Source organism: Leptonotus elevatus, chromosome 8 (genome assembly GCF_054856555.1).
Source record: "Leptonotus elevatus isolate MCC_2025b chromosome 8, RoL_Lele_1.0, whole genome shotgun sequence".
Lineage (NCBI taxonomy): Eukaryota > Metazoa > Chordata > Actinopteri > Syngnathiformes > Syngnathidae > Leptonotus > Leptonotus elevatus.
Window position 1 is genome coordinate 12,221,580 of NC_141246.1, and position 13,117 is coordinate 12,234,696.

Consider the following 13,117-nt stretch of genomic DNA (forward strand, 5'->3'; position numbering starts at 1 on the left):
TGCCTTTGCCTTTTGTTTACTTAATCAGCATCCAACTTGATTTATTAGCTCCATAGACTCTCCGTTTAAATTGGCTCTGCAACAGGCCCAGGCCTAAATGAGGGGGAAAATATGAGCCGCTTGTGCCTTAAGCCGCCAGTTGTCCACTTATGGATCTCTTTCATTCTCCCTCTCCAGCTCTTTCAATGCGCACAACCAATTATGTGCGGATTGTTTCCCTGCTTTCTCATCATTAGCCTTGTCTGTCATATGGAGACGAACAGACGTGAGAAAATGAAGACCGTTTTTTTTTTGTTTTTTTTTTATGCATTCAAATGTTTTGTTTTTGTGCACACAAAACACAAGCCGAAAAACTAATAAAGCGAGTTAACGGCCAGAGAAACTACTGTGGAGATGTTGCAAAGACCATTCGCTTAATTCAAAGTGGCAAAAATCAATTTTCCAGCCAGTATATTTACACAGGGAGCCGCACAGCACCGACATAAAAAAGTAATGAGTGAACTTTGTGTGTGAAAGAGACAGACAGAGGGGGAAATGAGGCAGGATCATAGAGATTTATGACATGTCCGTGGACTTCTAATTAGCATAAAGACTGGACCGGCCCACTCAAGCAGAGAATTAAAAAGCCTAATTGTGCTGTCAGCCTTTCCCTCTCGCTCTCTCTGTTGACTCGACTTCATTCCGCTCGCATCCGTCTCCTCTGTGTTCCCGCGTTCGTTTATGAAGGAGGCCTGCGCTGATGCAGATTAATTGTTGCCGATAAATGGGAGCCGGGTTGTTTGTAATTGTCTCTCAGTGGCCTGTAGGAGAAGGAGGGGAGTCAAGAAGACACGGTGACCGAGCAGTATTGGGCCTCGCGAAATTGTGCACCTCATGCTGTGGCCGCTAAGTAAATATTCTCAATCAGTCTCCGGTTTGGGAGCGCAAAGCGCTACCATTGAGCTAAAACCTGAATTTTTTTTCCTTTTACACCCCTCACAATCGACATTGGAGCAGTCCGTGTCCTACCAGTTGCAACAAAAATAGGTACACTCTGCATCCCATTTGTCATACAATGAAAACCAGATATTTTCATTATTTATATATATATAAAAAAAACTCGGGCATCCAGACAAGATGTAAACTAGTGGACATGTCCGGACCGGGCAAAAGAGGATGTCTGGTCACTCTAATGTAAGCAGCACAATTCCGAATTCTCAATTCAAATTCAATCCTATTTTGTTTGTGGATGTAAATTGGCTTTTATACACTCAACAAAAATATAAGCACAACACTTTTGTTTTTGCTCCCTTTTTTATGAGATGAACTCAAAGATCAAAATTTTTTTTCACATACACAATATCACCATTTCTCTCAAATACTGTTCACGAACCAGTCTAAATCTAATAGTGAGCACTTCTCCTTTGCCGAGATAATCCATCCCAAGTTCTAACCCCCCTTAAAACAAAACTGCACCTTTCATAGTGGCTTTTTTATTGTGTAGTCTAGGGCGCACCTGTGCACTAATCAGCATCTTCATATGGCACACCTGTGAGGTAGGATGGATTATCTCGGCAAAGGAGAAGTGTCCACTATCACAGATTTAGGCTTGTTTGCAAACAATATTTGAGAGAAATGGTGACATTGTTTATGTGCACTCTAAAAACCGTTGGGTCAAAAGTAACCTAATTATGGATCAAAAATGGATTGATCCACTTCATGGGTCAATTTGACTCAACTTTCTGGGTTATTTTATACAAAATTACCCCATTTTTAAGTTGTTTTACGCCAAAATACCCATTTCTTGACTAAAAGATGGGTCAAATTGACCTAAGTAGAGGATCGGTCCATTTTTGACCCATAGTTTTTAGAGTGTGGAAAAAGTTTTGATCTCATAAAAAATGGGAGCAAAAACAAAAGTATGAAGCATAAAGTTGACGTTTGTGGTGATAGTAGTAATTCATCCACACAGGCAGTTCATTTGGCGCGAGCAGGCGATCGAGGGGTGTCGTCTCATTTCCCCCAAAATATTTCAACATCCTCCCACCTTGCTTCTCTGTCATTTTGAAATGAGCTACACCATGCGCGACCACATTTACTCGCGTAAACACGGTGCCGTGTGATGTCGTTAGGTTGTTGAGACTTGTTGATTTCTCGTAAATGTATTGGTACAGACTGCAATAAAATGGCCTGGCGAACGTCACATGCAAGAGGCCGCGTTTGTGTTGTATTTCCGTGAAGGGAGAATGAAGAGGAGGAAAACCTTGTCCTGTTTTTTTTCTGCAGCAGCGGCAGCAGACGAGGTTAACGCGTCGAGGCCTCACATCGCTTCTTCTTCTTCACCGCTGACGGCGTGCGCAAACACACGTGCACACACTTGTAGACAACACTACTCCCTTAAACTTTCCACTTTGCCCCAATCCTGCTACCTGCTTTTTTTAACCTCTCTGCCCTTCCTCTCCATCCCACTTTTCCCCCTTGTGCTCGTCCTCCTCCCGTTTTTCCCCCCCTCCCTCACTCTAATTGGTCTCCGCTAGGTTAGCTTGGACAGGCCTATTCATCATAGCGCCATCCTCGGGGAGCCTGCAGGGATGGACAGAATCAGACGGGAGGGCGAGAGGTTCTGCCGCTTGTCAACCAATTCCTCGTCTTCTATCTCTCCTTAAAAAAAAAAAAAAAAAGCATCTCACCACTTTGCGATCACCTCATAGATGTCAATTTTAAGACAAAGCGGAGGAGGGAGGGGCGACATAGACACATTAGCGAGGCTATTAGTTCAACAAGCTGCTTCCATGCTTGTCAATGGTGGCGCGCGCACGTAGACGCGGTACTCACGGCTGACATTTGTTCCATGTGCTGTTTGTGTGATATGGAGTGACATGGACCTAAATGTGTGTGTGGGAGGTAGGAAGGGGTGGGGGTGGCATTAGGACTCATTTTTACCACTGACACTCTAGTGTTTGTGTGGCTGTAAAGGGCAATGAGAAGCATGTAACGACTGATTCCGTGTGGTTCAAATGTCTGCAGTGATAAGGTCAAACGAGATGTTTTTCCACTTTGTGTGTGCGCGTGTGGGATTTTTTTTTCAAAACAGTGTTGAGATACAAGTTTAATTAGTCCTGAGACCACACTCGTAACTTGAAAAAAACTTGTATCCGAAATCATCTTTTCCCATTAAAAGGAATGCAATTTCAATCTGTTACCGTAGATGCTATTTAGCATTAGCATTGAGCTAGCCAACTTAAGAGCTAAGTTGTGGTTGTTTTAAATACCCAACATGTAGTTTTCTTGGTTGTTTTTTGAGTAGTTTGAGAGTAAATATCAACTGTAAATGGCAATAAGCAGCTTGAACAGTGGAAAATTGAACTTTGCTAACAATGCAAATTAGTAAGTGTAGCCTACAGCTTGTATAACAGTGTAAATTTACCGCGACCAAATATCTTCACAAACAAAAAATCAAAAAATCTATCTATCGATTTTCGATTAAAAAACGATTTTTGATTCAAAATGATTTAAACGACAATGATTTTTGCTTCAATCTATAGATGTGCAAGGAATTGTAATGATCTACTCCAGTCGGACTCGCTAATGCTAATTAGCGCGCTACTTGTGGCACTTTTGTCACTCAAAAGAACGGCTCCACGCCGAAAAAAAACAAACTTTTATTGGAATAACTTTCCTTCTACTCTCTAATGTGGCTACAACTTAACAGTGTATTAGACCGCGTGGAACCACACTGCCCCTCAGTGGCCAAATCGGGCACAACATGAGCAGCGCTCCAAATAAAGGCACACACAGACAAAGGCAAGACAGTGTAAAATAATTTTAACAAAATCGATTTTGGGACATTTAAAATCGATTCTGAATCGTACTAAATGAGAATCGCGATTCTTATGAGAATCGATTTTTTGGCACACCCCTATCTATCTATCTATCTGTCTGTCCGTCCGCCCGATATAATCTATCGTAGCCACGAATAGGCACCATGTGCATTATTTCACGTCGTTTTCCCTCGTACTCTTCTAGATATGTTGTCAGCTTCTTCCTGCTTTCTCATATCTCCTGAGCATCGCTCCTTCTTCCAATTACACTCTGTTGGCCCCCACACATCCTCTCTTAACGGGGCTCTGGAGGGCCAAAAAGTACACATGCTGATTGACGTTAATTTGCATGACTCCTTGGCCTCCGTGAGTACCACTGTTGTCTGTCTTCTCATTTGTCGAGGAAGAGCGGAGGAGGAGGAGGAGGGGAACAGGGGGGGGGGGGGGTGGATCTTCAAATGTCATGTTATGTAATCTGGAGTGATTAAAATGGGAAGATTAAAAGTCGGAATCAAACTTCATGACTTTGTGAGTTGGCAAAATACTAGCGGTTAATTAACAAAAGCAAAAGTTTAAGCATTAGATTCAGCAACTTCTTCACAGTTGCACTGATTAGCAAGACATGTGTTTGTACTTGGGCGGGCCAACTTCAGCGTTTAAGGTCACATTTAAGTTTTTAAAATGGACAACTGAGCCAAGTCATTTGAAGATGAGATTAAAAAAAATTAAGTTAATGTTGTGTATGTAAAATAATGTATTTTAAATAAGAAATTATATAAACATAAATAATACATTGTTTGATAGCGTTCTCAGTTTTAGTTTACTGTTTTAAATCAAATTTACTATTTTTATTTAAATATTTGCAATAAGTCAATTCACCAATTATTTAATGAGCTAAATGAATGCAAACTTGATTCAAAAGAAATTGATGTTAATTAACCACTTTTAGGGTGGAAACCTACTGAATGAATGCAACAAATTGCTGGATAAAAAAAAAATGGAGTAGTTCGTATGTGCCTCCCAGGTCATAATTGCCCACCACTCCTTTACAGTGAACATTCATTTTAAGATTTCTTACCACTTGCCTGCCTCACACACACACACACTAACTATTCTGAATAAACAACAGCAAAAGATTTGATTGGCTGACTCGTGTCATGTGGGATGTGCTACAAGGCACCTGATTGCTCTGTGTATTTTATTATGGGTGTCCTTTAATGCCATACGCGAATTAAATCCCATAAAAGTTACACTGAGTGAATTAAAAGTTCTTGTCAAAATGAACTAATAATAAGTTAGGGTCCATATAGAAAGTCGACTCTAACTTCAGGTTAGAATCAGCTGATGGGACCACTGCCATACTAATATGAATGTAATGGATTGGCTTTAGCTGGCATGGACCCAAAAGAAGCTCACGCACACACAAGCGCTCACCTCATTTTTCTGTCGTGGCATCTGGGCAGACACCCAAAGAGCGGCCGGCCCGGCCTTTGTCTCAAGCTGGCTGTGTGCTGTTTTTGGTGTGTGTGCCGTGTTGTCGCCATGTCACGGCTTGTGTCCTATTATCACCCCCCCCCCCCCCCGCCCCCCACCCCAACCCCCACAAACTTGCTTGTTCCCTCCACATCTACAGGAGGGCAGAGGTGTGAGCCAAGACTGGAGCCACGGGACACTTCGCCAGTCCCTCTCCTCTCATTTTGGATGCCACAAAATGAGATGGGGGGGGGGGGGTCATACAGAGTAAAATAGCCGCCCTCCATGTCTGCGTGTCTCGACTGAAGCTGGGAATGTGTCAAGGAATGTGACATTTACAACAGTGGGATGTTGTTGTTGTTGTGTATTCTTGTTGTACCAATGCACTCACACTTCGCAAAAAATTATCATTTTTTTTATTCTGAAGGACCAATAAAATTATGGCAACTATTTACAAATAATTACTTCTTCGCTTCACATTACAGGTACATAAATGAAATAAATCACCAGCAACAGTCACTCAGGCGGACGGATGGACACATACACAGACTGAAAAGATGCATCAAGCAAACTGTCAGTGATTATTTCACAGTGTAAACTCAATGCCAAATAAGAAAAAATAAAATAAACTGACAATAATATTACCAATATAAATGTACAAAAAAGATAACATATCCACTATTTATATCTAATTTTATGAACAACAATAGGGCAGTAAAAAGCAAAAGGCAAAGCAAAAGGCGAGGTCTCAAGTGATATATGATATCTTTGGCAAATTGGCACTGCAGTCAAATACATTCAAATATTCAAACAACACACGACACACGGAAAGAGAAAAAACACCAAGTTTTGTTTTGCAACTACTAAAAAAGTGAATAGAAAACATACAGATTTTCTTAAAGAAGCTTGTCTTTTACGTCTTTTTATTTTTTATTTTTTAAATACTCCCCTCCTAGGATATTTGAAGGCATTTCTCGTCTTCAAAAGTCTTTTCTGAAACATTTTATGTGATTTATTTTTTTTACAAGAGTTTCAAACAGGCATCACAGGCTTTGGTGAACGTTACAGATGTTTTCTTTTGAGAATGCTAAAAACGACTGTTGTTTTTGTTACTCACTGATGATGTTTCCTGTAACGTTGATTGCTTCGTTTCCAAACGAGTGACAGAATTCTTAACTCATTCACTGCCGTTGACGGCTATAGACGTCAGAAATTAATTTGAACCATTTCTATTAGTTTAATTTTTTTTCCACTTTTGTTAACAATAGTATGAAAACCTAGAACTATTAAAGTCATGCGATTAATTACAATTAAAAATGTTAATCACATGATGCAATTAGAAAAAAAAGAACCGATTATTAAAAATTAGGGGCGTCAGGCGTTTCAGATTTTTAATTGTAATTAATCGCATGACTTCACTAGTTAATTCACGATTAATCACACATTTTACATCTGTTCTTAATATACAATTTTAAAAAATATATAGTTTTTCATCATCAAAAAATGTTAAACTAATTGAAAATAGTGAAAATGAATTTTTGACGTCTATAGCCGTCAATGGCAGTGAATGAGGAGGGGAAGTCAACCCAATTTTAATAAATGTTTTATTTTTTTAACAATATGTTCAATGCACTCTCGTCTGAACACGGCATTCTGGTTAATACTGTGTTTGTAGGACATGAATTAAGCAGCAAAAGCCACTTGTTTTTAACATCTCAGTGGCAGCCATTTCGCAGTTAACAACCAATCACGGCTCACCTGTTTTCTGAAGCTGAGACGTGATTGGCCATTTCCTGAGCAACCGTGATGTCATTTTCAGTTGACAGCAAGTGGCAAAATGGCCACCCTCTGAGATGGAGGAAAAACAGGTGGATTTGGTTGCTTCATTAATTTTCCACAAATGCAATATTAATTAGTAAACCATGTTTTGACTAGTGGGACTGCATTGAACATATCATTGTAAACAAAAAAATTGGGTTGACGTCCTTTTTAATGATGAGTGAAAAACATCTCTCTAACACCCCAGATAGGAAGCCATGAAGTAAAATGAAGTCCATATTGTTATACGAAAGGCCACAGTAAGGTGAAAAAAAAACATCCTTTTTTTTTTTTACACTCATTTTATGTGAGCTGTGTCTTGTTTATGAATAAAATTAAGACGTACACAACATGGCTACACTTGACGATGAGATCTGTCCAGAGCGCGGTTCATATCAGCAAGCAGCAAACAGATTGTGCCACTAATTGCTGTCAAGATGTGATGCCGAAATCCCCTCAGGTTTTATATGAAGGCGGCGGCCATCTTCATGAATTCGTGTTGAGGCTGCACGCGCACTCCGTGAAATGCCCATAAAGAAAAAAAAAGCTCATTTGCCTTGGTTTTAATCCAGAAAAAAAAACATCACGTAAGTGGTGAGAAGAAAGATCATGAGACGCAACTTTTGCCATTGAAATGACCTCACTTTGGCACAAAAAAGCCTGACTTTTATTCCTTTTATGAATTTCTGACAGGACAGCGAGCACGGCGGTTGAATAGTCAGTAAGAGAAAAGTAAGAAAACGGATTAGTAGGTTGTCCGGAGAAAGAGGGAGAAGGTCACGAGGCTGAAATACAACAGAAGAGTTTAATATTCCTAATCCTGGTGGTGTGGTGGCGCTACAGGAGAGGCGAGGAGATATGATGAGATTAGAGTTGGGCGAGAGAACACCGGATGAGCTTCTGATGGCGCAGCAGCTTCAGCCTCCCCAGGGGGAACACAGGGCCACTGGGGAGGGGGGGTTCATCCCACCCGGCAAAGGACAAAAGAAGCGGGTGTGTTCTTTAATCCAGTACCACCCACAAAGACGGTCCCTGCTCAATGTCATGGCTGCCGTTGGAGCGGGCCAATGAGGGGCCGCCGTCAGCCAGCGTGAGCCAATTAGGTCATCGCAATGGCAAGGTGTGCTGTGTGCCGATGCTTTTGTTGACAAATAATCCTGTTAATGTATCAGCGGGCTCAGTTGTGGCCTCCTCGGTGCTGAGGCGTGTACAAGTGAGGACAGGAGGCGCCTCTGGCTTCACATCCACAAGGAGAATGGCCTTCGATCAATATGGTTGAAGTGTGTGTGTGTGTGTGTGCGTATAGGATATGCGTGTCACTGACTTGGCTTTTTTGTATATATTGTTTGTGCCATTTTAGTGTCCTCATTAACTCATTCACTGCCATTGTCGGCTATAGACGTCAAAAATTTATTTGAACTATTTCTATTAGTTTAACATTTTTTCCCACTTTTGTTAACAAGAGTATTAAAACCTAGATTTTTTAAATTGTATTAGAACAGATGTAAAATTTGTGATTAATCGTGAGTTAACTAGTGAAGTCATGAGATTAATTGAGATAAAAAAATTTAATCACCTGACGCCCCTAATTTGTAATAATCTTAAAAAGATTATTGAAAATTATTATTATTATTTTATTTTTTTATAAAAAAAATTAGGGGCATCAGACGATTAAAATTTGTAATTGTAATTAATCGCATGACTTCACTAGTTAACTCATGATTAATTATAAATTTTATATCTGTTCTAAATGTACCCCCAAAAAATTCTAGGTTTTCATACTCTTGTTAACAAAAATGGGAAAAAAATGTTAAACTAATAGAAATTGCTCAAATGAATTTTTGACATCTATCGCTGTCAATGGCAGTGAATGAGTTAAGATATAGTGATCCCCCTTCAGCCCTAATATAAACGTATACAGTGTTCTCTGTATTATGGAGGCTATGTATTACCTATTTTACAAATCATGGTCCCAGCAAGGACATTTCAGTCACCTCCTCTAATCGAATTTTTTTTGTTGGTGTAAAAAATTCTAATTCAACTGTTTAGTTAAAAATACAAGTGGTATAAACTGTAAATGATAGATGAGTATTTGCAGAACAATTACATACTAAATATTAAATAACACAACTATCTACTTTTTGGTGACATTTTTATTTGATGGTATACCATTTGATTGATGATAATAATAATAATAATAATAATAATAATAATAATAATAATAATAATAATAATAATAATAATAATAATAATAATAATAATGTATATTGTAGGAGTAACACTAAAAACTCAAGCTCAATTTTAATGCAAAGAAGTGACTGAATTGTCCATGTTGTGTGCGATGTCCATGTAGGACCATGAAACACGGTTCAACTCTCGCCATTGGAACTGGAAAGCAAATGAGTGTCTGTCCTATTGTAGTTTCCAACTGTGTCCTGGCTCATTTTGAATTTTTGTTCAGGAGGCTTGTTTTTCGTGACATGTTGGGGGGGGGGGGGTAGGTGTTAAAGGCACTGTCCTCCTTTTCAGCTGGTGCGGTTCAGGTTTAATAATGCCTCAGAAAGATCTAGAAAGAAAGAGAGAACTGAGAAAAGGCTTCTGCTGTGGCGTGTGTGCTGGCAGCACAAGAAGAGAGCTGACAGGAGATCTTTCTTTCGAGTTGTGCACGCACAACTTTCAAGGTCTGCTAATACAAGAGAAATACGCTCAATTCTTATTTCCAATCTGAGGATTAACAAGGGCTGAAAAGCTAAACGCCGTTCATACATTTTAGGATTTGGTGCGTAAAGTCGATCACAGTAGCAGTGAAGAGCTACAATGAAACAAACCAACACCAGAAAACTCTTTTGTATTTTAAACAATGTTGTCATCATTATTCAAATCGAAATTCAAAATATGAATAATTGATATCATGATGTGTCTCATCTCTTTAAGTCATTCTGGTATATCATTTATATGATGCAAGACAGGAAGCGCATACGGTTATGGGATGATTCTGCCCATGAGCACAGACCAGCGTTGTTGGTCTTCACACACTGACTTCAGATCCATGTTGACGGGCCAATCAATCTTCTACTGTGTGTACCCTGGATACTGATAAGGCCTCCACCCTGGCGTCATAAATTGTCACAGCGCAGAACCAACATGGGAGATGAAACAAAAACAAATATGATTCTTGTATATATTTTTTATAAACGCAATATTTTTACTGAAACAATTTTGGGATGTCAAACAGCAGAAGGCCAAGCATTTAAAACGTCAAGGTAGGATAAGAAGAAGTCCTACTACATTTAATAAGAAAGTCAAAAAACTAAAATGGCGCCTTTAACAATGATTGAGTCTCTTTGTGCTTTTGTAGTTAGTCAGCCGATCCACTAGGGGGGCCCATCTTTGGGGAATAAAAAGAGAGAGCGCAGGAGAGCCAGTGAGAAAGAGAGAGAGAGAGAGCGCGTGAAATAGGGGTGTCACCACTTCCTGATTTCCTGACTCTTCTTTGTGAATAAGCAGGAAGTGGATAAAATGGCTATGGACTAACTTTTTGAAACAAGAAAACCTCAGTCGCAACACATTTATAAACAAACAACCGTTCGCGTTTTTTTTGTTTCTTTTTTTTTTTTTATAGATTTTACTGCATCATCATTACTATTCTAGCACAACAGCGTGACACATTATAAATGGTTACAGGCATTCACTCTCAACGCAGAGTGCGGCGCAGAAAAGCTTCTCAATATATTACTCTTTCTCCACCATTATAAATAGCTCTTGACGACTACTAAATCTTGGCAGGGCGGTTGGATAGCACCTTCCTGTAAGCTAACGCTAACGCTCGCTGTTCGGGTTTAGTTGGGCCTCATTTCAACATTATCCATAATTCATTTTACACTTGAGGTCTGTGCTTTGTCAGAAAGGCTCATCCTCATCTTCCATTCTGTTAATTATTGAGATTTAGGGGTGGGGAACCTATCTGGGGCCACTTCAGTTTTCATCACAGAACCCTACTAAATTCATGAAAAAAAATGACAATGGAATAATTAAGCAGATAGTGTTTGGATTAGGTATTATGACCAATGGCAGCACAGTGTGGCTAGCACATCTGCCTCACAGTTCTGATGTTCGGGGTTTGAATCTCAGCTAGTTTTACATCTTGTCAGACCAGATCTAGCCCATCACACATTTTTTTGTGGTGCGCTAAAGCCACTAAAGTAGTTTATTTGTTCTCCCCCCCTTTTTTTTTTCATTCTGGCAGAAAATCTGTACCAAAGTTGATGGTTTCCCTCACTTTTCATACTGTAAGTAACAGCCTACAAACTTTTTTTCTCTCTTTTAAAAGGAACCCCGACTGTAATTACAAGTTTGCTCTATATTATTTTTGTTGTTGTTACTAACATAACTATGAAATTCATTTTTCAAAAATAATTTCCAGTTTAGTACGTTTTGTAGAAACTTTATTTGGACGTACGCCGCCATTGTTATTTACGTCGCAACGAATTCAGCGCATAGTGACGTAGAATGGCGGCTGGCTCTCTGCCGAGCAATGAGAATTGCCTGTATGCCTGTAAGGAAGTCTCCGTAGCGTTCCTAAAGAAACAACATGCGATCGGGAGAGTTAGCCTCCCCCACGCCGTGCTTTTGTCATTCACCAGATGCGTTCAAGAGTTTTGATGGTCCCTTTAGGAACGCTACGGAGACTTACTTGTCATGACAATCAGGGTTCCTTTTAACATAAATTGAACCACAGTTGTATACTTGAATATTTGGCTGTCATTATATTCCATGACTTCTGATTCCAACGTCAAACTGTTGTTAAAAAGAAAAAATATATATTTATACAAACGTGACAATGTGGCCCACAGTAAAATGAGTTTGGCACCCCTGGAATTTAATTATGACAATTATACAATTGCGGCTATTTTACTGGTGGGCCTAATAAAATGGCCCACCGGCTGTAGGTTCCCCACCTGTGTTGTAATCCAAGAGGCTGGCATTAAAAGGGTTTGGTCATTTAAAGTTATGCAAGTTGGATTGTCTTGAATTCAGCGTAACATGGCATAGAACTTTGAATTGATTGACCGCTGGTTTTACAAAAGCATGGTCTGATTTTGCTCTAGCCAAGCCACACTGTGTCATCAGAAAAAGAAAAATCCCAACCGTCACACACAGAGCAATTAGCCCACAAGATCATGTTTAATCGCGGCTTGCGGACTTGTTAGCGCTGGAAAACGAACACAGCCACGTTTTTTTTTTTGTCGTCGAAGAGTCCTCAGAGTTGCAAAAACGTACTCGAAATGCATGGATGGAGCCTACCTGTCGCACTGCATCATGCTTGTCCTCACAGTAACCTTTTTACAGGCTGGCAGTGCGTAGGTCGGTTTCAATGGCAGTCCAAAAAAGATTCACAATAGTCAAAATGTGAGTGGTCCGCGCACGGGGGGCAGGCTTGGTGAACTGAGCAGTGCTGGTGCTATCCTTTCTCTCCCTCCTTCCCTTGTCGCCTCCTCTTCCCAGCGGGCACGGTCAGTGGCGGTCGTACGCCGTGGCTGTGGCTGTGGTGGCCGGTCCCGGCCCGCGTGATGTCGCGCTGTAGTAGTACGGTGACCCTGAGGGAAACACGGGTCGTGAAACACGCTTGCTTTGTCTGCATTTTGACTGCACTGGACGTACAATGAAACTCAGCAACAATAAAATGTCTCTCTCACAGTATGATTATTTATTCACATCTTATTATTATGATATTGCGGCGTGGGGTACACCCTGGAGTCTTCGCAAGTGAATCACAGGGCTTAAAGTAAAAAAACAAAACACAACCATTCACAACTATGAACACTGATGGGCAAACAAAGCTTCACAGCAGTAGGAAAGTATCACAAGTGTTTCATGAAGCTTCATTTGTCCATCAATAAATGGTAAATAGGAGAACATGAAAACTCCACACAGGAAGGCCTGAGCCAAGATTCAAACTGAGAACATCTTGACTGTGAGGCAAACCTGCTAACTAGTGTACTACTCACTATACAGGCATTCGCCAT

At 40.2% G+C, this 13,117-nt stretch overlaps 1 protein-coding gene across 2 annotated transcripts in view; it reads right to left on the bottom strand.

The window, feature by feature from the left end:
• Positions 1-8,933: 8,933 nt before the first annotated feature.
• pax5 (paired box 5) overlaps positions 8,934-13,117 on the bottom strand; it is a 53,104-nt gene continuing 48,920 nt past the window's right edge. For both annotated transcript variants that reach the window (XM_086083369.1, XM_086083368.1), the window contains exon 11: positions 8,934-12,688. In XM_086083369.1, the coding sequence (XP_085939495.1) occupies positions 12,606-12,688 (83 nt within the window). In that variant the 3' untranslated portion in view covers positions 8,934-12,605. The remainder of the gene's footprint in view (positions 12,689-13,117) is intronic.